Source organism: Marmota marmota, unplaced genomic scaffold (genome assembly GCF_001458135.2).
Source record: "Marmota marmota marmota unplaced genomic scaffold, marMar, whole genome shotgun sequence".
NCBI classification, from domain to species: domain Eukaryota; kingdom Metazoa; phylum Chordata; class Mammalia; order Rodentia; family Sciuridae; genus Marmota; species Marmota marmota.
This window is the reverse complement of record NW_026000242.1, coordinates 20,432,752-20,456,654: the sequence shown is the minus strand read 5'-3', so window position 1 is coordinate 20,456,654 and position 23,903 is coordinate 20,432,752. Positions and strand designations below refer to the sequence as shown.

At 35.4% G+C, this 23,903-nt stretch overlaps 1 protein-coding gene across 1 annotated transcript in view; it reads right to left on the bottom strand.

The window, feature by feature from the left end:
- Nucleotides 1–1,075: 1,075 nt before the first annotated feature.
- The window catches only part of Tmem123 (transmembrane protein 123), a 37,815-nt gene continuing 14,987 nt past the window's right edge, over nt 1,076–23,903 (bottom strand). The window contains exons 3-5 of the mRNA XM_015489946.2: nt 7,311–7,583; nt 6,940–7,087; nt 1,076–3,474 (exon numbers count right to left, since the gene is read on the bottom strand). Of these exons, the coding sequence (XP_015345432.1) occupies nt 3,450–3,474; nt 6,940–7,087; nt 7,311–7,583 (446 nt within the window). The 3' untranslated portion in view covers nt 1,076–3,449. The remainder of the gene's footprint in view (nt 3,475–6,939; nt 7,088–7,310; nt 7,584–23,903) is intronic.

The following is a 23,903-nucleotide window of genomic DNA, read 5'->3' as shown; positions in this document are numbered from 1 at the left end:
TCAGCTTTTTCATCACTGTGACCAAAAGACCTGACAAGAACAATTAAAGGAGTAAAATTTTGGCTCGATTTTAGAGGTTCAGTCCATGGCTGGCTGACTTCATAGCTGTGGACCCAAGGTGAGGCAGAACATCATGGTGGAAGGGCATGGAAACCAAGGAGCACAAAGAGCTCCACTCACCAGTAATCTATTTCCTCCAGCCACATTCCACCTGCAGTTCACATCAGTGGATCAATCCACTTAATTAGGTTACAATTCTCACAATACAACCACTTTACTCCTGAAAATTCCTGCAGTGACTTTCATATGAGCTTTTGGGGGATACCTTATATCTACGCCATAACAGGGACTAACACTGTTATTTGGAAGTAGGTTCCAGTCCCTCTTGCTCTATACTCTTCACCATGTGATGATGCACAAGGCCCTTACCAGAGGCTGGCCCCTTGATCTTGAGACTTCTTATCTTTCAGAACCTTAACCCAATGAATTCCTAAGTACTTTGAGGATAATCCTATGAAATAAGGACAGGAGTAACTTACATCCAAGGTCATACAGCTAGTAAGTAGTGAGCAAGATTTAAACCTAAACAATCTTGAGTTCAGAGCTTATCTAAAGGAAGGCATTTTATTATATAAATAATGACACCTTTTTTATTTTTGATTAATCCATAATATTTAAGTCACTCTGTAAAATGCCATACGTTAATATATTTGTAGCCAGTATGTCTTGGGAACAGTATGCTCTTAAAATATTCTGCCTAGCAGAAAAAAAGAGCACATTCACATGAAAAATCCTCCAAGCAGTGGTTCTCAAAACTTTGGTGTATATCACAATAATCTACTGGGCTTATTAGATTGCTAGGTTCTACTTATAGTTTCTGGTTCAACAGGACAGGGTTGTGGTCTAAGAATTTGCATTTTTAAAAAAGTTTCAGATAAGGCTGCTGCTTGTCCAGGCAACTACATTTCAAATACCACTTCTTGGGACTGTTAGCTTAGCACCTGCAATCTCCCTTTGGGCTTTTGTTTTCTATTAATTTCTCTTGAATTTCACAAAATGACCAAGCACTAAAAACTTTAAATGGAGAACAAATTTTATTCTAAAAATAGATCTCAGTAACAATGATATACCAAAAGCTGGTCATTATAAAAGAAAAAAAAAAAAGTTAACAGGAATTTTAAAAAAATTTTCTGAGAATACAAATTTTATCACTGTATACTGCCAACTTTCTATTTGAATTATTCCTATTATGGATTATCCAGAGAAGTTTTAAAATCAAAGCATGGCTTCTGCCTGATATTTAAACATTTAATAAGTACATTTTAAAGGAATGCAAAGAAAATTAAGCATTTGTGTAAGTAAACAGAAGATAAATTTATGCTTACTGAAATGTGTTCCAAAGTAATATATTGTTTTATATTACTGATTTTTTCCAATTTCTGCAGATATAAAAAAAAAAACTTTACTGAAAGTACTGATATTTGAAGGTAACAAATTATACTGCTTACAGACAGAAAGAACATAACTACAATATTCCCAACCTAAAAAGCAAACTTGCAAGGCAAAGTTTAAACACTTAGTACTTAAAAAGTGGTTTTCTGTTTTCAAAGTGCTAAAGAAGTAAGTATTCAAGAAAAACTTCAGGCTGGTAACTGAAATATCAAGAATGCAAGAGATAAAACAAGTTCAACTGAAAAGGCCCTCACCACTATAAAGCACATCATAACTATATGTTGCAAAGAAATGAATGCAGTGTTTGCACAACCAGTTAAGGCCTAGTAATAACATAAACTTACCCATCAGCCCACATTTCAAACTAATCTAACCATACAAGTTTCATAAAATTTCCTCCATATTGCATGTGTCACAGATCCAATGATATCCATATTTTGAATAGTTTTTATCCATATCACCACATTAGGCCAAAATGCACAGCAAGTAGACATGATCCTTTTATACCAAATTCTTGACATTGTCATTCTCTGCAAACCACAAGCTGATCACAAAAGTTACCTTATCTTTTGTTCCTATCATGTTCATTAAGAAATCTTAGCATATTTTTAACCTGTCAGAAATTGGTGTGATTTACTTTGGCCCTCTAAGATAGAAATATTATCTTAGTATTTAGTGACTAAAATAACTCTTGTTAAAAGTTCACCCTGAGTTTGAGTGCTGGAATATAAACTGTAAAACTAAAAACACTCCAAAATATAATGTGTAATTAAAAAAAAATACTGTGCTTTTTTCCTCTTCATTAACATAGTGCATCTGAGAGTAACTCCTCTTAAACAGTGTAGTAGTCTAGGTGAATACCCAAAAGGAAGCAGGAAATTTCCTGATTAAAATAAGAATTTACTCCAACAATGTACTTAAGTATAAAAATGTCATTTCCCCAAATCTGAGTCAAGTTAACAGTGTATGAAAACGCAGTACTTTCATCCTGCAGGTTTAGTAGCCTGGGGAGAGAGCCCATAAACCCTGGTTTAAAACAGCATTAATCTACAGTTTTGATAATACAAGGTTCTAAATATTATTTTGGGAAAAAAATGGAGCTTTTTAAAAGTTAGATGTTTTTACATTCTATTAAAAATTTCTAGGTTTTGAAAGCAGCTCTACATTTCTTCAAAATAGTCACTAAATATAAAATCAAGTGAATATGAAATAAAAGCAATTTCCAGTGGTGACAAAATTATCACAGTAGCAAATAATCTAGGTTTTTCCTATAATGCTAGTCTTACAACTGAGTTTTAAAAACATTGTGTTAAAACACTGCATTTGCCTAAATTACAGAGAAAAAAAGATTTTATCAAACTAACACTGAAAGTTCAAAAAGAAATTAATAAAAATACATGCTCTCTAATGAATCATCAATAGGGTGTTTGGGGTTTTAGTTGAAGATTTTATTTTGGGGGAGTATGTATTGTTTCTAGACTAACTACTATAAAACAAATGTTGATGCTTTCTTAAATTATGTTTCAGACCTGGTTTACTCAATTGTGTAATTTCTGCTGTGTGGCATCAGTAATTAGGATATATCCAGCTCCAGAAAAGCACTGAAGTTCTTTGTGTTGTGACAATCTCCTTATTTGTGCACCCAGATGGCAGCCTGCCCTTTGGTGATATTGTCTTTCAATTACTGGTCCCATGGAACCAATGCCACAAAAAATGAGATAGGTCTTGTCTTACTATGTATTTGCTAAAATTGAGTATGATCACTGTATAAATTATCCATAAGCTCCAAATATTTAAATACCTAACCAAGCCCTTTTTTACCTATAGCAATGATGAAAAAAAATCTATGCACATTTATGTAACAGGTTTTGTATTATATGCATGGTGGTCCAATTATGCTTTTTTCTTATTTTCAAGAGAGCATTGTTTTAAAGTAGTAAAACCAAAGTGAACAGGGCTGTATCAATGTTTCTTCTTTCCTTGGTCCTTGTATTTCCTTAAATGATGGCATCATGTTCATCACTGAAATATAGTAAAAGTTAAAATTACTTTGTTTATATTTGTATCAAAACTACTAATAGGAAGCCTGCATGGTGCCCATCTGTTATCCCAGTAGCTTGGGAGTCTGAGGCAGAAGGATTGTAAATTTGAGGCCAGTCTCAGCAATTTAGCAAGGTCCAAAATAGCTTAGTGAAAGTTTTTTTTTTTTTTTTTTTTTAAAGGGCTGGGGATGAAATGCTGAATGTTTTCTCCTATATAAGAAGGCTGATTCATAGTGGGTACAGAAGGGGAGCATGGAAGGAACAGACTACCTCTAGATAGGGCAGAAGTGGGGAAGGGAAGGGGCATGGGATTAGAGAAAATGGTGGAATGTGATGGACATCATTATCCAAAGTACATGTATGAAGACACGAATTAAACCCTACAAATATATGCATATTTATAAAGAAAGTAGCATTACAACAATTTAAAGCTTCACAATCAAAATTGTCCCTGCTCAGTATAAAGTTCAAAGTATTCAGTATACCATGGTGGTTAAGATTTCAAACCAACCTGTTCTCAAATCCCAGCTCCTTAAAGGCTATATGACTTTATGACTTTCTGCCAGTTGGCTATCATAACCATCTTTAAGCTATCAGATCCCTCTTTGAAAAGAACAACTACTTGTAAAGTGTTTTGTTAAGGCTTTACACCCATATCATTTAATCATCACAAGAACCCCATGCAAAAGTTTTTTTTTTTCTTTTTTTTTTTTTGGGGGGGGGGGTACCAGGGATTGAATCCAAGGGTGCTTAGCCTCTAAGCCACATCCCCATCCCATTTATCCATTTATTTATTTGGTACTGGGGATTAACTCAGGGGCACTTGACCACTGAGCCATATCCCCAGCCTATTTTGTATTCATTTAGAGACAGTCTTGCTGAGCTGCACAGCAGCCTTGCTTTTGCTGAGGCTAGCTTTGAATTCATCATTTTACTGCCTCAGTCTCTCCAGCTGCTGGGATTACAGGCATGTGCCGCTGCGCCCAGCTCCATTTTTCTACTTTGACACAGGGTCTCACTAAATTGCTGAAGCTACCCTTGAACTTGCAATTCTCCTGCATCAACCTCCAGTGCGGCTGAGATTACAGGTATGTACCACTGTGCCTGGCCTGCAAAAGGCATCTTATTCATCATCTCATTTTGCAGAGAATTAGATGCTAAGCATTCATGTAAAAGCTCTCCAGAGGCTGGGCTCTTGACCACACACACTATGATGCCTTGTTTATATAATACACAGTAAAGTGGCTATCTAGTCAACAACAGAACTAGACTCAAAACTAAGTCTGAGGCTAGGGAGAATGTGGAAATTAAGAGTTGCTATTAAATGGGTATAAAGTTTATTATGCAAGATGACTAAATTGTAAAGATCCACTGTATAACATTGTAAGTAATCCAATATTATACTTAAGAATTTGTTGAGGGTGGATCTCATGTTAAATATTCTTACCACTACTTAAAACACAAAAACAGCACATGTAACTAAATTTGTCTTCCTCAAACATTCCTTTTAACCATTATATTCTACAGTCTATGCAACTCCCCCTTCCCCCAGTACTGGGGATTGAACCTTGGGGCACTTTACCAATGAGCTACACCCCCAGCCCTTTTTGAGATAGGCTCTTGCTAAATTGCTCAGGTTGACCTCAAACCCTCGATCATCCTGCCTCGGCCTCCTGAGCTGCTTGGATTACAGGTGTGCATCACAACACCTGGATTCTCCATGCAGCTCTTAAGAAACAAAAGGAACTAAATTTTTTATAAAGTGTTATTATCCAATAAAAGGAAAGTTAGAAATGTCTATTAATGATAGATATATGAAGTTTCAGTTTCTTTAATGGGACAAATATTGTCCTTACTTATGGAATGCCATTTTTCAAAACAACTTCAAAGTAATTTCTAGCTTTAAAATGGACTTTGTTTTTAATGTAACCCTAAAAAAATACAACCAATTTGGGGCTGTGGCTCAGTGGTAGAGTGCTTGCCTAGCATGCACGAGGCACTGGGTTCAATCCTTAGCACCACATAGATGTAAAGATATTGTGTCCACCTAAAGCTAAAAAATAAATATTAAAAAAAATACAACCAATTTAAATTACAACATAGTACTTTCTCAGTTAATGGACTGTAAGATGTACCCTAATTTCAGAGATATTAATATATGGAGAGAAAAACCTCAAAATGTTGAAGTTACACTTGCTTATGTTATTTTCATCATCTACTGATTTATGCATGAAAATAGGAATTAAGTGAAATTTCTCAGGTGTTTGCTTTTGCCTGCCCATTTCCCATATAATACAGGATTTTGGACACTGGCTTCTTTACACTGAGCATACAGCATTATCTGGTCATATGTATGTGGAAAAAAATCATTCCCAAAAGGCTAAAATTATGTACTTGGTACTTAATTTAAAATTTTAAAAAAGCAAGTTTGTTTCACTAAGTTAAATAAATGTAAAAATGGCTAATTTACTATAATAAAAAAGTGCCTTTGGTGAAAGTAACCAAGAAAACAGATAAATCTCTAGAAATAGTGATTTTAAAAACTCATCTCAAATTGCTACACACTTTATTTTTGGACACAATACTTTTATTTATTTTTACATGGTGCTGAGGATTGAACCCAATGCATTGCATGTGATAGGTGACATCCCCTGCCTTGTATGTGTTGACAGGAATTAATGTTTCTGAATACTTTAACCTCATAAAATACCACTCATTCTTTTAAAATGAGTTTGATATGTTGACCATGTCATTTTTTATTTAAATATTTAAAAATAATTTAATATTTTTAAGTAACAGAATTTGCTAGATCCCACTTTCATTTACAAAATGACATTCACTTTTGTCAATGAACTGAAAGTTTCAGAAACTTTCCATCTATTCATTTAGTATCAATAGATACATTTGTATAAATACTTTTTTTTGGTATCGGGAACTAAACCCAGGGGTGCTCTACCACTGAGCTCTATTCCAGCTCTTTTTATTTTGAGAAGGAGCCTCTCCAAGTTGCCCAGGTGGCCTCGAACTTGCAATCCTCCTACCTCAGTCTCCCAAGTAGCTGGGATTATAGGGGTGAGCCACTGCACCCAGCAAAGTAATTCCTCTTTAATGTACCAAGAAGTCTGATTTGCTTTTATATGAAATCATACCTAGTGTCAAAAAATGAAGAATCACATGAAAATAGAAGGGAGACTAGTAGAGGAAGGAGACATGGGGAGGAAGAAAGTAAAAATCATTGGCTAAACTTCGGTTAAAATAAGATACAATTAAGTTAATAGGTACATGCATCTGCTTTCATTTACAAGTGTAATTGCAGGCTTTATGTTAACAATTTACTTTGGGCAGAGGGAGGTAACAAAATATAAATCTATCCTTGAGATGAACATTGGCCTGACTGGCAATCTGTCATAATAGAGATGTGAAGAAATAGCCAATCAAAACTTACATTGTTCTATATCGGATGCCTCTTCTTGAATAATAGATTTTGCAACCAATGTAAAGAACAGATAAAACGCCCAGTGTTAACACAATACCACCAACAAAGCTGCCAGTGTCAAATTTTGATTTTTCATTAAAATGAATGGTTGCTGTGACTAGAAGAAAATAGAGAACAAGCATTAGTGCATTTTTTAAACATCATAATTAACTAAACATCATAATTAACTAAAACTTTTTGAATTTCTGTGTATGAATACTTATGTGGGACCAAGGGAAAATTTGGCACAGTAAGTTTCTATATTTTTGCAGAATGGAATGATGTGGTATTTAACAACTTATTTGCAGCACAGAAACAGACAGGTCAAATTTAATACGTACTTGTTAATGATGTCGCTAAACTATTTTGAGCTGTGGTTGTCATAGATGTTGACATCTGGGATACCTTCTGTGAAACACTTGTTGCTTTGGATGTTGACTTTAAAGTAGTGGAAGTTGTATTTGTTGAGAACCCTGGTGTTGCCATTTTAGAAGTCATTACTGGTTTGATGGTGACATATGTCACATTTTTTGAGGCCAAGGAAACTGAAGTTGGTGATGGTTTCACAGTGGTGCTGCTGTTAGATTCAGATGTATAGTTGTTATGCATACTATCTGCAAGAAAGTCAAGAAACATAAAACTGGTGCTATGATTTAGGGAAAAAAAATCCCACCATACTGTCACTTTCATGGGTACACACAGCAAGAGATCAAATATACTATACTGCAATAAAATATTTCAGACTAAGATATCCAACAGAAACCAGACCCAGATTTATATAAAAAGTTAATTTTTGTGCAGATATTAAAAAGGTAAAACTCCAAAAACTGAGTTCCTTCTGTGCAAGGAGTGTCTTGACCTCTGTGTATGAACATCTTACCATTATTCATATCACATTATACGGTTTCAACAAATGTTTGTTGACTGGCTGGTTAAACTAATCAGTATTTTAAAAAGGGTTTTTAATATCCCAAGTTTCTCCAGCACATCCTTCCACGAACTTCTGAGGACAATCAGTTGCTGCATGTTTCTCACCCCCAGGACTGGACACGAGTTACTTTTTGTAAGCATTATAAACAACACCTTACTGGATCATACCTAAAATTTGAGTATTTTTTGGTATAAAATATTATTATGGCTACAAAAAGGAATAGGTACTAATTATGTCAACTCTACTTAAATAAAACTCCTAATAATAAAAATGTATTTCTTTTATTTCTCATTCAGTAAAGGTTTCTTTTTTTGGTCATATTCCATATGACCAAAAGCAATCCTTTCTATGTTAACAGTTTATAAAGTATCTTCTTTTAAAGTCCACAATTTTAACTATTTACTAAATTATTATAACCAAAGTACCCATAGTTGTAGACACTACCTAAAGAGTGAAAACTTAATTCAGGGCTTGGGTTGTACCTCAGTGGTAGAACACTTGCCTAGTATGTGTGAAACAATGGGTTTGATTCTCTGCACCATCAATAAATAAATTAAGGTCCTTCAACAAATAATTTTTTTTAAAAACAATACATTTTTGTCCCTTTCATATGCTGTAATTTACTTCTGTATGTTTCCCGTATCTCAAAAGTTTGTTTTCAGGTTTCCTATGTTGCCTAAATACATCCACTTTACTCTCTAGGTCCAAAGAGAGAGGGTGGGGAAAAAATTAACCACCTGGTCTGCCTTCTTTCCTTTAGTCAGCACCAATGCCCTCAGGTTTCCTGCACCACTGCTGCTGTCATGGACCAAGTCATTCATACATTCAGTTATTATCATCCTGTCTTCCACAACTATTTTAGAATTGTTCTTGAAAGATTTCAGTATTAATTTTCAACCTAATGGTACAGGCTGGTTTCAATAATGTGGCTTATCTGCACTTCAGGTTGTATTACTCACATTCCTGCCACATTTTCTTAACTTTCTCTTCCATTGAATAACATCTATTTTTTTTTTTTAAAGACTAAGGGTATTAATACCTTTTTACTACCTATGTAAACTATAGTTATTAAGTATCTAACCATATTTGAACTAATGTTTTTATTATTCAATTCTGAATGCTCTACAAAGACACGATATACTTTAGCATTAAAATAATCACATTTTAAACTGTTGCATGTGTTGTACTGCATTGAAATTAAAAACAGCAAAGAGCCAGAATTTATAGCCCATCATTAAACAGAATGATCTTTTGCAAAGTAAAACAAGGAACACACTGCCACTTTTGGATTCAACACATACAGACTACCCTCCCCCTCTGCATAAAAAGACATTTCTAAAAGAGGCTTGTACAAAGTCACATGGGCTAAAGAAATAATAGTAGCTGAAATTTTCTACAAATTGAAGAATACGCCAACTGTATTTATTTTTATTAAACTGTATTTCAAGATGTTTACAGGCGTGAACTGAAATGGATGGCTATTCTCTTCAAGATTAGAACTCAGAGAACCAGGTGCGGTAGTGCATGCTGGCTCAGGCAGGAGGATCACAAGTTCAAAGCTAGCCTCAGCAACTTAGGCCCTAAGCAACTTAGCAAGATCCCATCTCAAAATAAAAAGGACTGGGGATGTTGTTCAGTGGTAAAGTGCCCCTGGGTTCAATGTGGGGGTGGGGGGGAATTCATACCTGGGGACCCAACTCCCTTGTTTTGAAATATCAAAAATTTGTTTTCCTCTGTAAATGATAACCATCTCAAGACTGGTTTCTTCCCTCCCTTAACCATTCAAAGGCTACTACCTCCAGGGAGTAGCAAAATTAATACACAGAAGTGTCAGCAGAATAGGCACCTACACAGGACTTGCTAAGGGGAAGTCCTAGCTGACTATGTCTTAGCCATTCCTCGAGCCTCTAATAAGGCTGAGGCTGGATAGGTCCAAGGAGGGTATGATGTTGAAGGGTATCCACTGCCACTTCTGCATATGGATGAAAAAGAGAAGGATGCTACTTTTCTGCTTGCATCAAGCTGGAAAGGCTTCAAAGGAACTACCTGAAGAGCTGGGCAAGTACCTCCTGCCACAGACTAGGATCTGATTGAAGCCTAAAGGAGAGATACTTTGGATGAGCTGTATCTACCAATTGACAGCAAAGTTTCTCAATTCTCATGAACAAACCAGACCCTACAAAGATAGCTGGCATACAGATGCCTTAAAAGATAGCTCCCCAAGAGCATAGTCTAGAGGACTGAAGCACCAAAAGCAAGGGTCTGAAGGGGTTTAGCAAGGGCCAGTAGGAGAGGCCCTGCTGCACTGAGGGAGCTAGGACTCAGCAAGACAATTTCCCATGAATTTGCCAAGAAGTACATACCTGCCACCCAGAGGGCACCTATGTCAGAACATCCCAGCCATCAACCATCAATGGCTTTTTTTTTTTTTCCCTTATGCCTCTCTAGGCCTGATCTTGTAAAGGTCATGAACAAAAGGAGCTGGCAATATCAAGGAAGGAGCCCTACAATGTCAATTTTCCCACTGGAGGCTTCTAACAATGAAGCAGGCCTGGATTGGCAAAGGAGAGTTTCAATCTCAAATCACTATACAGTTTCATTATTTGAATATTATTCTGGATGGGAACTGTACCCTACTATATAGAACTTAGTCAATAAAATGGGTATATGATCTATAATACTTTAGCTAATACAGATGGAGGATGAAGCTACCAGGAAAAGGGTGTATATAAACAAAGTTGTCCACACTCAGTGCTATGATTGAACTGTGTCCCCCAATTCATATACTGTAAGTCCTAACCCCCAGTACCTAAGAATATGACTTTGGGGACAGGTGTTTTTTCAGAGATCAAGTTAAATTATCAGGGTAGGCTGTATTATGGTGTCCTTATTAAAAAAAAGGGAAAATTTGCACAAATGCTCACACATAGAGAACACCATCTGAACATGAAGGCAAAGGATCATGGTGATGCTTCTTTTATAACCTAAGAAACTCCAAAGACTGCCAGCAAACTACTGGAAACTGGGTACGAATCATGGAACAGATTCTCTCTCTCTCTCTCTCTCTCTCAGCCCTCAGAAAAAAGCAACCCTATTGATACCCTGATCTCCCATTCTAGCCTCCAGAACGGCAGGACAATAAATTTTTGTTATTTTGGTAGTTAAGTCACTCAGTTTGTGGTGCTACCCAGTCCCAGCAAACTGATATCCTCAACTTTTCTCACAACAAAATTTGTCTGCAACTACACAAAGGGAATTAGTGGTTGTGCTAATACTTTTACAGATCTCTAAAACTAATCACTGAGATGAAATAGTAAATACTTATCAAACCAGTCTGAAAGCTTGTTAAATAAACTTTGAGATCTATAGATTTCAATCAGAGATATAAGCATTTCTTGATCTTAATTCCTGGTTTCAATTAACATTACAGGAAAAAATGAATCAAAGGGCTGTAATAACAGCACCCGTGCACCTTCCCTCCCAGCAGCTGCAGCTGGCAATAAAAGAAAAAGATGAAGAACATGGATATAATGATCTTTTGGAACTGTTGGGAAAAAAAGAAAGAGATCAGGCAGTCCAATCAGTTCCCTCTACCTATTTTGTGATGAAACTACTCCATAAGCTCAGTTTTTCTTATGACAGAGCCTCCATTTACTCTACTCTTTACCATACCAGGCCTGGTGATATTTTCCAGGCACAGTGGGTATGAGTTTCAGTTCTGGATCAGTTCAGCTATTTACTTGTTGGAGTGTCTGATAAGTTACTCAACCTCTCTGAGATTCAGTATTCTTCTGAATCTATATTACATAGGTATCACAAGGGGCTGGAAGAATTAATGGAGATAATGTTTGTTGAGCACTTGGTAACATGCCTACCCTGGAAGTAAGTGCTGAGTGATTTTTTTTTTTTACCATTAGTTTCATTAACCCTAACCCCTACAAAGCTGCACTATAAAGTTCCCTATGGAAAGCTGGAGAGTAGGCTCTGTCAGATCTCAGATTTCCCAAGGTTACCATAATCATCATCACCATCTGAATACGCCCCAGGCTTTTTCCTTTCCTTTTCTTTTTGTTGTGCTAGGGATAAAACCCAGGGCCTTAGGTCTCAAGCTCCAAACAAGCCCAAGGACTATCAATGAGGCACTGCCCCAGCCTGCCCCAGACCTTTACTATTAACACAGCCCAGTGACCTTTTTATCACAGCAAGATCAGGACACTGTGAAGCAGTCTGCTTTTTCCTAGAACCAAATAAAAGTCTTCAAAGTCTGGATGATTTATTTCTCCTATCTTGGTATAACTCTGCTGTGTTATCTGAAATAACTTATTTCTATAACTGAGTCCAAAAATATCTCAATGACACTTTTTTTTCCCCTTTAACCTAAATATTTCAAAGTTAAAGGTGACAGTTTTTTTCCTCTGGGCATGAAATACACATTTAAACCGACCTGAAAATACATATTCAATTTCTTAAAAAATCTCAATTTATTTTTAAATGGGACAGTAGTAGCTTTTCATTTCCTATTATAGTTGTTAAAAATATAGAGCTATTTCAGACAAACTTTTTGGTGTCACAGTGTTATTTTGAGGAGTCTATAATTCTAAACATGATTCGCAGCTTCAATGAATTAAGTTACTTTTCAGGGTTCCAGGAAATTATTTTTTTTAATTTATTAATTTTTTTAGTTGTAGGTGGACACAATACCTTTTTATTTTATTTATGTGGTGCATTTGCAGGTAAATGGATGGAGTTGGAGAATATTATGCTAAGTGAAGTAAGCCAAACCCAAAAACCCAAAGGTCAAATGTTTTCTCTGATAAGTGGATGCTGATCCATAAAGAAGGGGTGAGGCATGGGAGGAATGGAGGAACTTTGGATAGGGCAAAGGGAAGGGACAGGGCACAGGGGTAGGAAAGATGGTGGAATGAGATGGACTCACTACCCTAGGTACATGTATGACAACATGGATGGTATGACTACTTCGTGTACAACCAGAGAAATGAAAAATCACGCTCCGTTTGTGTGTTATGAATTGAAATGCATTATGCTGTCATGTATAACTAATTAGAATAAATAAATAAATTTAAAAAAATGCTCTGGATGGGATGGGTGAATGACTATGTCATTACTCCAATGATACAAATATTGAATAGATTTTATGTAGAAAAAAAATAACATGATCAGAATCACTCCAAGTAATTAATAAACTTCACCTGGGTATATACCAAATACCCTTGATGTTCCATGTTCTATAAATCTGTATATAAGAAATGCTAATAGTCTGTATCATAAAATTCACATAAAAAAACAACAATTTCTCCTACCCTTATATACCATTCCATTGTCACAGCAGAGCTAAAATGTGTAAGAAAACATGTATGAAGTATCTTTGAAATAACATTATTAGAGCATTATTTGCAATCTGAAAGGCTATGCAGGTGGTGCTGTCACTCAGTTACTGGAGATTTATGGCCTAAACATGGAGAATAAGCATGTGTAATGTGCAGCTGCCACATAAGAATTTGGTCATTAACAAGCTCAACACACCACAACAAAGAGATATTCAGTCAGCAAAAAAAAGGTCTGCTCAAATGTCAGCACAAAAGAAATCCCTAGAGATGACAACTGTACAGTTTAGTATCCACTACTAACTGATTTTAATTCATTGTGTAAAGGCTCTAGAAAATTCAATATTTAATATCAACTTTTTTCCTGCAAGACAAAGGAAAAAATGTAAACACTAAAATATAAACACGCTTAATGTTAGAAATGGTACCAGCTTCAAGATTGCAGTAATCTGTGAAAGCAGGAAAATACTGAACATCTACTGTCACTATGTTAGGTTTTTCATAATTTTGTAAAAAAGTTCACATGATCTGTATAATAGCATTGGGAAATGGGTTTGGTCCCCACAAGTTACAGAGGAGAAAATTGACCTACAAAGTTAAGTAAACATTCCTAATTGCTGTTGAATATGATGGTAAAGACAGCTTAGCAGAGATCTTTGGATTTGACTTTTTTAGAGAGAAAATCTTTTTTTTTTTTTTTTTTTTTGTAGATGAACACAACACAATGCTTTTATTTTTATGTGGTGCTGAGAATCGAACCCGGGTCCTGCCCATGCTAAGTGAGCGCTCTACCGCTGAGCCACAATCCCAGCATTAGCAGATATCTTTGGACTCCTCCAAGGCTGGTGCTCTTGCTGCTAGTTCTGTCATTGTTTACTGATGAAAATCCTATATAACTATCATGCAAAATATATTGCTATTAACTTTTTAGATTCAACATAATTCATTCATTTCTCAAAGTATTACTTTTTTTTTTTAAATTCTAAGAGCTACGTTTTGAGATAGTTTCAGCAGAAAAGAACTCTGATACCCTTATGAACAATCTACCCAGAACACAGATGAAAAGCAGAAAGAAGATTTGTATGTATTCAGGTTCTTCAGTTTTAAGAGAGAACTTATCCTCTAGTTCCTCAGAACCCAAAAATACTGGCCTAATAATCCTACTTTAGGAATCTTGTTAAAATCTAGTTTAAATTGTTAAAGGTGTATATATATGTTCACTGAATCATTGTTTAAAAGGGTAAAAATATCCACTAATGGGGACACTGTTAAACAAGGAAATCACACAAAAAAAATCCAATATAACGTAATACAAATGTGAAAAATCAATGAGATAGAGCTATACACTCTGTAATAATTTTTAAATAGCTCCACAAATTCTTTGATATGCTTCCCTTCAAAAGGTGAAGCCTAATTCTACATCCCTTGTAGGTAGGCCTAATTTAGAGATTGTTTTCTAATAAAGAGAATATGGCAGATGTCATACCATATGATTTCTGAACTAAATCTTGCAACTAAATGTTGTAAAAAGGACAGCTTCTGCCAGCTCTCTCCTGAACCACACACTCTTGGGGAAGCCTGCACTGAGCTGTGAAGAGACTGGAGCAGTCCTATGAAAACCTCTCCTGGAGAAGAACTGAGGCTTCCTGCCAATAGCCAGCCATAGGAGTCACCTGAGAAATGAATCTGCTACCCCATTCATGCTCATGCCTTCGTGACTGCACCACAACTCTGAGCCTAGTTAAGCCACTATCAAACTTCTGATGCTCGGGGATCATATTTTAAACTACTAAGTTCTAGAGTTCTGCTATTTAGCAACAGAAAACTAATAATGTTCTAATACAAAAATTAAAAACAAAACAAAACCCAGTAATTCACAGTTCAGTTAAAAATGCAAGTTGTAGAACATTAGGCATGAGGGAAGCAAGGGAATCTCAGATGAAGCATCCACTACCCCAATATTTGTATATTCCTACTACTTAACAGGATTGTTTCCAGGACGATGCTGGGAAGAAAAAAGGAGGAAGGAACAGGATACTTGCTTTGTTTTAGATGTTTTTGCATTACTTGAAAGATTAAGTTCATATATTTTCAGTTTGCACAATTTTGTGTAAAGGCCTATAAAAATGTAAAAAAAAAAATGAAAAAAACTTAAAAAACAGATTTAAAAACTCATCTTTCATGAAAGGAAGAACAAAATTAATTTTAGACACATTGCTAGTAAGTTCTATTATGTGGCTTCCTAGTTGACTGCTGATTAAAAGCAACAAATTGAGGGAGGAGTGGGCTATTAGAGGGAGGCATAATGCCAATACAAAGACAAGATAGTTGAGTCTGTCAGAAAAAAAGGAGACAAAAGCTAAAATAAGCCATCTGAAGCCATTCAAGTGTAGGAACAAAGACCCCTTCGAACCTAGAAGCCTTGGAGGATGTAACTGCCTCCCAAGGCTATGATTATAAAAATAATATTTATAAAGTATTCCACAAGCAGAACTTTCTCCTACAATAAACCTGAGATCTACTAGAGAAGTATTTTTACCATCATTTAACAGACTGTAAATAAACTCAGGAAGCAAATGGAGCAAGAGCACAAAAGACCCCGAGTTCTATTTTAAGAGCTCAAAGCTTGTAGATGTGGTCCATAAGACACCATGGCCAGGAGATTTCCTCCAAACCATCCCACTCTGCACTGATAGATACAATGCTTACTAAGCAACCTCTTTGGACACAGTCTTGGTGAAAAGTAAAAATCTGTTTTCATCATGAATATCTGGAAAACACTGGAGGCAGAAAAATCTCTTAAAATTTAGAAGAAGGAATGAGGAATATCTTAATTTGTAACCATTAATTCTCAAGAGGCAGGATATATCATTATGTGTCTCATTATCTGTCAATCACTTAAGATTCTCAAGCAGCAGTCAAGCACATTAGAAACAGATTTTTGTTACAACCAGTTCTGTGCTTCAATTGTGGTACAGTCATTTTCCGTGTAACTTTTTCCTCATCTCTAAAATTAGGAAAATAACTCATAGGTTATTGTGTGGAATGTAGAAAACAAGGGTGAAATATCTTGCACAATTCTTGGCAATGGCATTTTCAAGGAATAGTTACCACTGTTGTTACCCCACCAGCATCATTTTATAACAGGGTACAAGCAAATAAAGATGGCCTGGATTATGGAGTACAGACCCATTTCCTTCACCTGGGTTCACTGTTATGCCCTCCAATGATACATCTTAATTTTTCTCATTCCACCTCTGAATGTCACATCCACTCAGACCTCGTTCTAATGCTATTCTTCTAATATTTTCCAAACTGAAATTAATCTCTTCCTTTTCTGAGTGTTCACTCATGTTATTTGCTCCTTTATTACTGTGCTTATACTGGTCTTTGATTACAACTTTTTTAAATCAAATTTTAAGGATCCTATGTCCAGTTAAGTCTCTGTAGCTCCCACAGTCCCTGGGACATTGTCCTACATCATTTTTTTTTTAAACTAAACTCCTTTTTAAAAAATAGCTTTATTTTTTATTTTTATGTGATACTGAGGATCAAATCTAGTGCCTCACACATGCTAGGTGAGTGTGCTACCACTGAGCCACAATCCCAGCCCTGTCCTAGGTCATTTTGAACATAGAAGGTATAAAATAAACATTTGCTGAGTGGCTATTACAAATGAATATTGATGCTTATATAGCACAATTATCAAACATTGATAAGGTCATCTGGATTTCTGTAGCTTTGCTTAAGAGACCAATTAACTATAGTACCCTAATCAGAACTCTGACTTCTTCACTTCTGACCACTGTATCTGGGTCATCTCTGACAGTGATGGGTAACATATATAGTACTTATTATGTGCCAGGCACTGTTATAAGTGCTTTACTTATGTTTACAAATTTAGTCCTCACAACCCTATAAAGCAGTACTTGAAGGAAGTGAGGCATAGAATTTAAGATTATACCATAGTTCATTTTTTTCCCCCTAAGTATAAAAGAAAAAGAAGGACTGGGAGATGCAGTTCAATGGTAGAGCATTTGTTTAGAGGATGTGAGGCTGTGGGTTCAATCCCCACCTCAGGAAAAAAAAAAAAAAAAAAGGGAGGGGTAGGGGAAGGAAAGCTAATAAAAACTCAAATCATTCACAACAGGAAACAGTTTTTAAAAGCTATAATGACCAAAGAGAATTTATTAACTACCAAAACACTCTGTGTTGTTTACAAAGCATATTCTGACACTTCCATAAATTTTTATAAACTCCCATGGGTTAGAATCCATTGTATCCTTTATTTTCCATTTCTCCCTATTCACATTAACAGATATTGTGTTTACTGCCCAAAGGTAAAAGAGGTTTCTACTATCTATCTTTTATAAGCAATTTTAACTAATCTACTGAAACAATTTTATTTTAGTTACTTACCTCTAACTAGTGTGAAACTAAAGAAAAATGAGTTTCACATCTATTGGGCACCGGACTTCTACAGGAACTTCCCTTGCCTGAGGACAACTGCTTTGAAGTTAACTACATTTCCAAAGCACATGTAATATGATATTTTAAAAACAAAAAATTTTAACTCAAACTCTTGAGTAGAAAATTAAGATCAATTTATTTATAATAATTAATTTCCACTTAAGGAGATGACTGTTTATTTTTTGCCATGCTGGGGACTGAACTGAGGGCCTCCTGCAAGCTAATCAAGCCCCCTACCACTGGGTTAAACCCCCAATCCTAAGTTTTAGATCTTTCAAGAAAGATACAAAATTACCTCTGACTTCAAAATGGCAAAACCTAGAAAGTCTGCAATCAAATAAGATATGCAATGACTTTTGGTGTGCTTTTTATTGCGGATGTTTAACAATGAAAGCAAAATTACTTACTAGAAAATGAAGATAAAGACTGAATGAGCATGTAGCACAATGTTTAAAAAATTTTTCCTGGAAAAATGGAGGCTGAGTAAGCTCCTTCAGTGATCATTTCCCCACAGGAGCACCAAGTTGAACAGCTATTCATACACCCAACTACTTTCACAAGAACTAAGGAAATAAGTTGCTATCATTTCAAGACAGCTTGTTATTTAAAAGATTTTTTTTTTTGTTTTTGTTACAAGTCTCATACTACTTTCAATGGTCAAAGGAATCAAAACACACTACTACAGTAATTTACTTAACCACAAAGGAAAATTGTCAAAGAGGATGAAAGAAAAGGAACTATGACAAAACTGAAAAACAAGCTATAAAATAGTTGTGGTAAGACTTTACTTATCAATAATTACTCTGAATGTAAATGGATTCCCTTCTCCAGTTAAAGGGACAGAGTGACAGAATGAAAGTAGAATGTACTTAGAAGAAACTCACTTCATCTGTAAGGACATACACACACTACAAGTGAAGAGTCCATGAAAATGGAATCTACAAAAAAACAAGAGTAACCATACTTACATCAGATGAAACAGACTTTAAATTAGAAGCAGTAAAAAGCAACAAGAAAAGTCACTATATAATGATAAAGGGCTAAATTCAGCAGTGGAAATAACAATTCTAAGTATTTATATAGCTATTACTGAATATATAATGCAAATTTTTTTTTAAAGATTGATGTGATTTTTTTAGACCTTTATTTTATTTATTTATATGTGGTGAGGAGGATCGAACCCAGTGCCTTGCACATGCTAGGTGAGCGCTCTACCACTAAGCCTTAGCCCCTATAATGCAAATATTAACAGACCTAAACAGAAAGACGAAGTCCAATACATTAATAGTTGTGGACTTTAATACCACTTTTCAGATCTACACAGAAACTCAACAGGAGAGTTAAACTGCACTCTAGATCAAGTAGACCCACAGACAACTACAAGAACATTTGACTTAACAGCTGCCGAAGGCACATTTTCTTCATTACAATGTGAAACATCCTCCAGGATAGACTATGAGAAACCACAAAATAAGTTTCAATAAATTTTAATAATTGAAATCATATCAAGTAGCTTTTCTGACCACAGTACAATTAAAACTAAAAATCAATTTAGAAAAAACCCTTGGAAACTACAAATATATGGAAATTGAACAAATTACTTTTGAACAATCAATGTACTAAGAAAGGAATCAAGAAGAAAATTTTAAAACTTCTGGAAACAAATTAAAATGGTGACATAACATACTGAAACCTATGGAGATAACAAAAGCAGTACTAAGATGGACGTTTGTCAATTCCCACATAAAAAACTAGGAAGCTCTCAAATGACAAGCTGCATTTTAACATATTAGAAAAACATGAACCAAACCCCAAATTAGTAGGAGGGAAGAAATAATAAAGATTAGAGCAGAAATAAAAGACTTTTGATACTAAAACAGATAAGGACACAATAACAACAAAAAACTATAGGTCAATATCCCTTGGTGAACATATACATAGAAATCCTCAACAAAATTATTAGCGAACTTAATCCAACAGCACATTTAAAAGATCATTCATCAATCAAAAGATTAATCAAAAGATCAATGAAACAGTTGATTCTTCCAAAAGATAAAATAGACCTGTGGCTAGAGAGAAAACTCAAAATCAGATGAAAAGGGAAACATTACAATTGATACCAAGATACAAAAGACTTAACTATATTTTGACAAATAACTTAGAGGAAATTAACAAATTCCTAAATACATATACCTTACCAAATCTAGATAATGCTGTAATTCTAGCTATCCTGGAGGCTGAGACAGGAGGATTGCAATTCCTAGCCAGTCTGAGCAATTTAGCAAGACCATGTCTCAAAAAATAAAAAGGGCTGGGAATATAGCTTAGTGGAAAATAAAGCACCCCTGGTTTAAATCCCCAATACTAGGGGTAGGAGACTGAATCATGAAGAGATAGAACACCTGAACAGACTCATAACAAATAATCGGACTGAATCTGTAATAAAAAGCTTCCCATCAAGGAAAACTTGAGGTGTGGATGGTTTCATTAATGAATTATACCAAACATTTAAAGAAGAACTAGTACCAGTTCTCCTTAAGTTATTCCAAAAAAAAAAAAAAGAAAAGAAAAGAATTCATCCCCTATGAGGTCAGCATTACCCTGATACCAAAACCAGATAAGGACACAATAACAACAAAAAACTATAGGCCAATATCCCTTGGTGAACATATACATAGAAATCCTCAACAAAATTACTAGCAAACTTAATCCAACAGCACATTAAAAAGATTATTCATGCTGGGGATAGCTCAGTTGGTAGAGTGCTTGCCTTGCATACACAAGGCCTTGGGTTCAATGCTCAGCACCAAAAAAAAGGAAAAAAAAAAATCCTGTCATTTGTGACAACATAGAGCATTAAGTGAAATAAGCCAGGCACAGAAACAGAAGCACCACATGATCTTACTCATATGTAGAATCTAAAATTAATCTCAAATGCCAGGCACAATGGCACATGCTTGTACTCCCAGCTATTTCTCAGGATGAGGCAGGAAAATCACTAAAGTCCATGAGTGCAAGCACAAAAGAGATCCCTATGTTTAAAAAAAGAAAAAGAAAAAAAAAAAAGTTGATCTCATAGAAGTTGACAGTGAATGGTAGTTGGAGTGGGAATATGGGGAAAAATCAATCAATGGGTATCACATTAAACAGGTGTGCTATTGCACAGTCTGGAGACCATAAATAACAATAATTTAACAATTTCAAATCCTAGGAGGATTTTGAATTTCACTATAAAGAAATGGTAAATATGAGCTAAGTTTAACCTGATTTAAACTGTGTAATATATACACATATCAAAATATTACATGGTACCCATTACCACATAGAATTGTTGTAGCAGTTAAAATAATAAAAACAGAAAATTTTTCAAAAGGGAAAATATAAAATTTTTTATGCTAACACACTCCCTGCAAGATAAAGATCCATGACTGACTATTCAGTAGTTCAAAAAGTTTGTGTCTGGGCATAGTTATCTGACCTTCTATAATAATTCAGATGTCACCAAACCAATTCAAAGGTTTCTAAGTATGAATGTATTGATGCTTACTTGTGGAAGCAAGCTTTGGAATTAAGTTGTAAGGCTCTTTGGGGTTTTCTTGCTGGTTCATTTTCACAAGCTAGTCTGAAACTGGAACACACTACACTATAAGTATCTTCTTTCCCCATATCTAGTTAACTTGCTGCCAAACACTGTTATTCATAGTTGGCTTTTAATTTCTTAAGTGATATGTACCTTTTAATGGCAAATGGCACCATGCAATCCCACATTTAAGTTAACTTGATAACCGCCTTGATTTGTACCTGGAGCTTTTTGTTGATTATGCTGAGTTCTATGAAAGATGCCCCAGGTCCCTGCTCAGTAGTACATACCCAAGAACTACTATGATAAGGGGGAGAAGACAGAAGTGGGAGAGAAGGAACAGGAAGGATATAAATTTCAAAAAAACTATTTAGATATTTTGCTAGTTCATTTAGAAAGACAAAGACGATTTTCTTTCTGGGTGTTATGGTACATGCCTATAATCCCAGTGTCTGAGAAGGCTGAGACAGGAAGATCACAAGTTCAAGGCGAGCCACAGCAACTTAGCAAGACTCTGTCTCAAAAAATAAAAAGGGGTGGAAATGTTGTTCAGCAAAGCACCCCTGGGTTTTATCCCCGTACCCAGGGAAAAAATCCAAAACAAAACAAAAAAAACCCCAAAACACATCTTATGTTGAGATGCGGCAAAGAATATATATATATATTCTTTATATATATATATAATTTATATAAAATTATCATAACTCTCTAGCAGGACATACATGTTCTAGGATATGAACTTACTGGGGAAAAACTAAGATGCAAATAAGTAACTCAACCAGGCCATACTGAACAGACCAACTGAACAATCCCTTCCTCACCATATTTAGGAATGTGATTCTACTGTTAAGATAGTATTAACTAAGGAAAAAAAAAAAAAAAACAGGGAGGTTTAATTTCTAAGGTTTTCCTTGATCCAGGATGTTTTGAGAGATTTCAGAACTTAAAATATTTTTTTCACTAACTACACTATTGCATGATGTAATTTTAATGCACACCCCTCCTGTACGCCCCACGCTGGGATTTTAAGCCAGGGCTTCGTGTACATCAGGCAGGCTCTACCATTGAGGTACCCTCCCTGCTGACATATTTCACAATAAAAAAAAATGTCATTCTTCAGAAGTGTTTCCCCCTAGATTAATTTTACCCTATATCAGAAATCAAATAATTCTGAACAACTACTTTACAGAGCTAACTTTAAAAGACATTCAGAAACCACTACTTGACCCAGCTTTTTTAATAACAAAAAGACTTAAAATCACCATACTACAGTGACACAGCCACATCAATGTTTATAGCAGCTCAATTCACAATAAATAAACTATGGAACCAACCTAGACGTCCTTTAACAGATGAATGGATAAAGAAAATGTATATATACGTAATGGGATATTACTCAGCCTTAAAGAAGAATGAAATTATAGCATTTGGAGGTAAATGGATGGAACTGAAAAATATCATGCTAAGTGAACTAAGCCAATCCCCCAAAACCAAAGGCTGAATGTATTCTCTGATATGAGAATGCTAATTTCAAAATGAGGAGTAAAGACTAGGAAAAATAGGGACACTTTGGATTAAAGGAGAGTGAAGGGAGGGGCGGGAACAAAGGTAGAAATGATAGTAGGACGAATCAGACATTATCCTATTACATAAATGATTACATGACTGGTGTGATTCAACATCATGTACATGAGAAGCTATACTCCATTTACGTTTGATGTGTCAAAATGCATTCTACTGTCATATATAAAAAAAAGACATTCAAAGATCATTAGAAAAGTATCCATCTCCAATTCAACTATAACATATTTCACCACAGCTCACAAATGTATAGGACACAAACCTGGCAAAAACAAACCAGTAGTCACTGTGAACCAGGAGACATGGGTGTTTCTACAGATGGCTATGAGGCAGGTATGCTGGATAACAGCTTTTTATTCCTTGCTAGCTCTTGTCCCTTGTTTTTGGTAACAGCTTCCAAATGCCCTTCAGGGAATCAAAGTTCCTGCATCCCAGGTTTGGGGAGGACTGTCGATGGGTAGGCATGTATTCAAACTAGGTCATCAGACTCTCAGGAATTTGAAACTTGAGCAAAGTATACCAGCAGGGAAAACAGCTGACACAGTCATTTTGATGGCAATCCCCTAGAGAGATTTTGTTCACCCCTGACCCTGAAGTTCACTAGGTCTGGCTGTCCATTCTTACAGATTTTTGTAAGTGATTCAATATGGGTCCCACAATTCTTGTTTACCCAGGTTAGCTAGTATTGGATTCTGTTGCTTATTACTAAATAATCAATAATATGAAATCTACATTGAGTGATATCTACTTTCTTCCTTTTTTTCTTTGGTTTGTTTTTCTTTCAAACAGAATGTTCTTTTCAACTCAGGTCATCAAGAAGTTTACATGAAACATTTATTGAAAGGAAAGTTTTAGTGTAAAACTACTACAGAAAAATCTTCTTTGTTACTCCTCTATGAATTTTTATGTGTGTGTGTGGTGCTGGGGTTTGAACCTATGGCCTTGTACATATGAGGCAAGCACTCTACTGAGCTAAATCTCCAGCCCTCCTCTATGAACTTTTGATTCTTGCCTAAACATTTTCTTA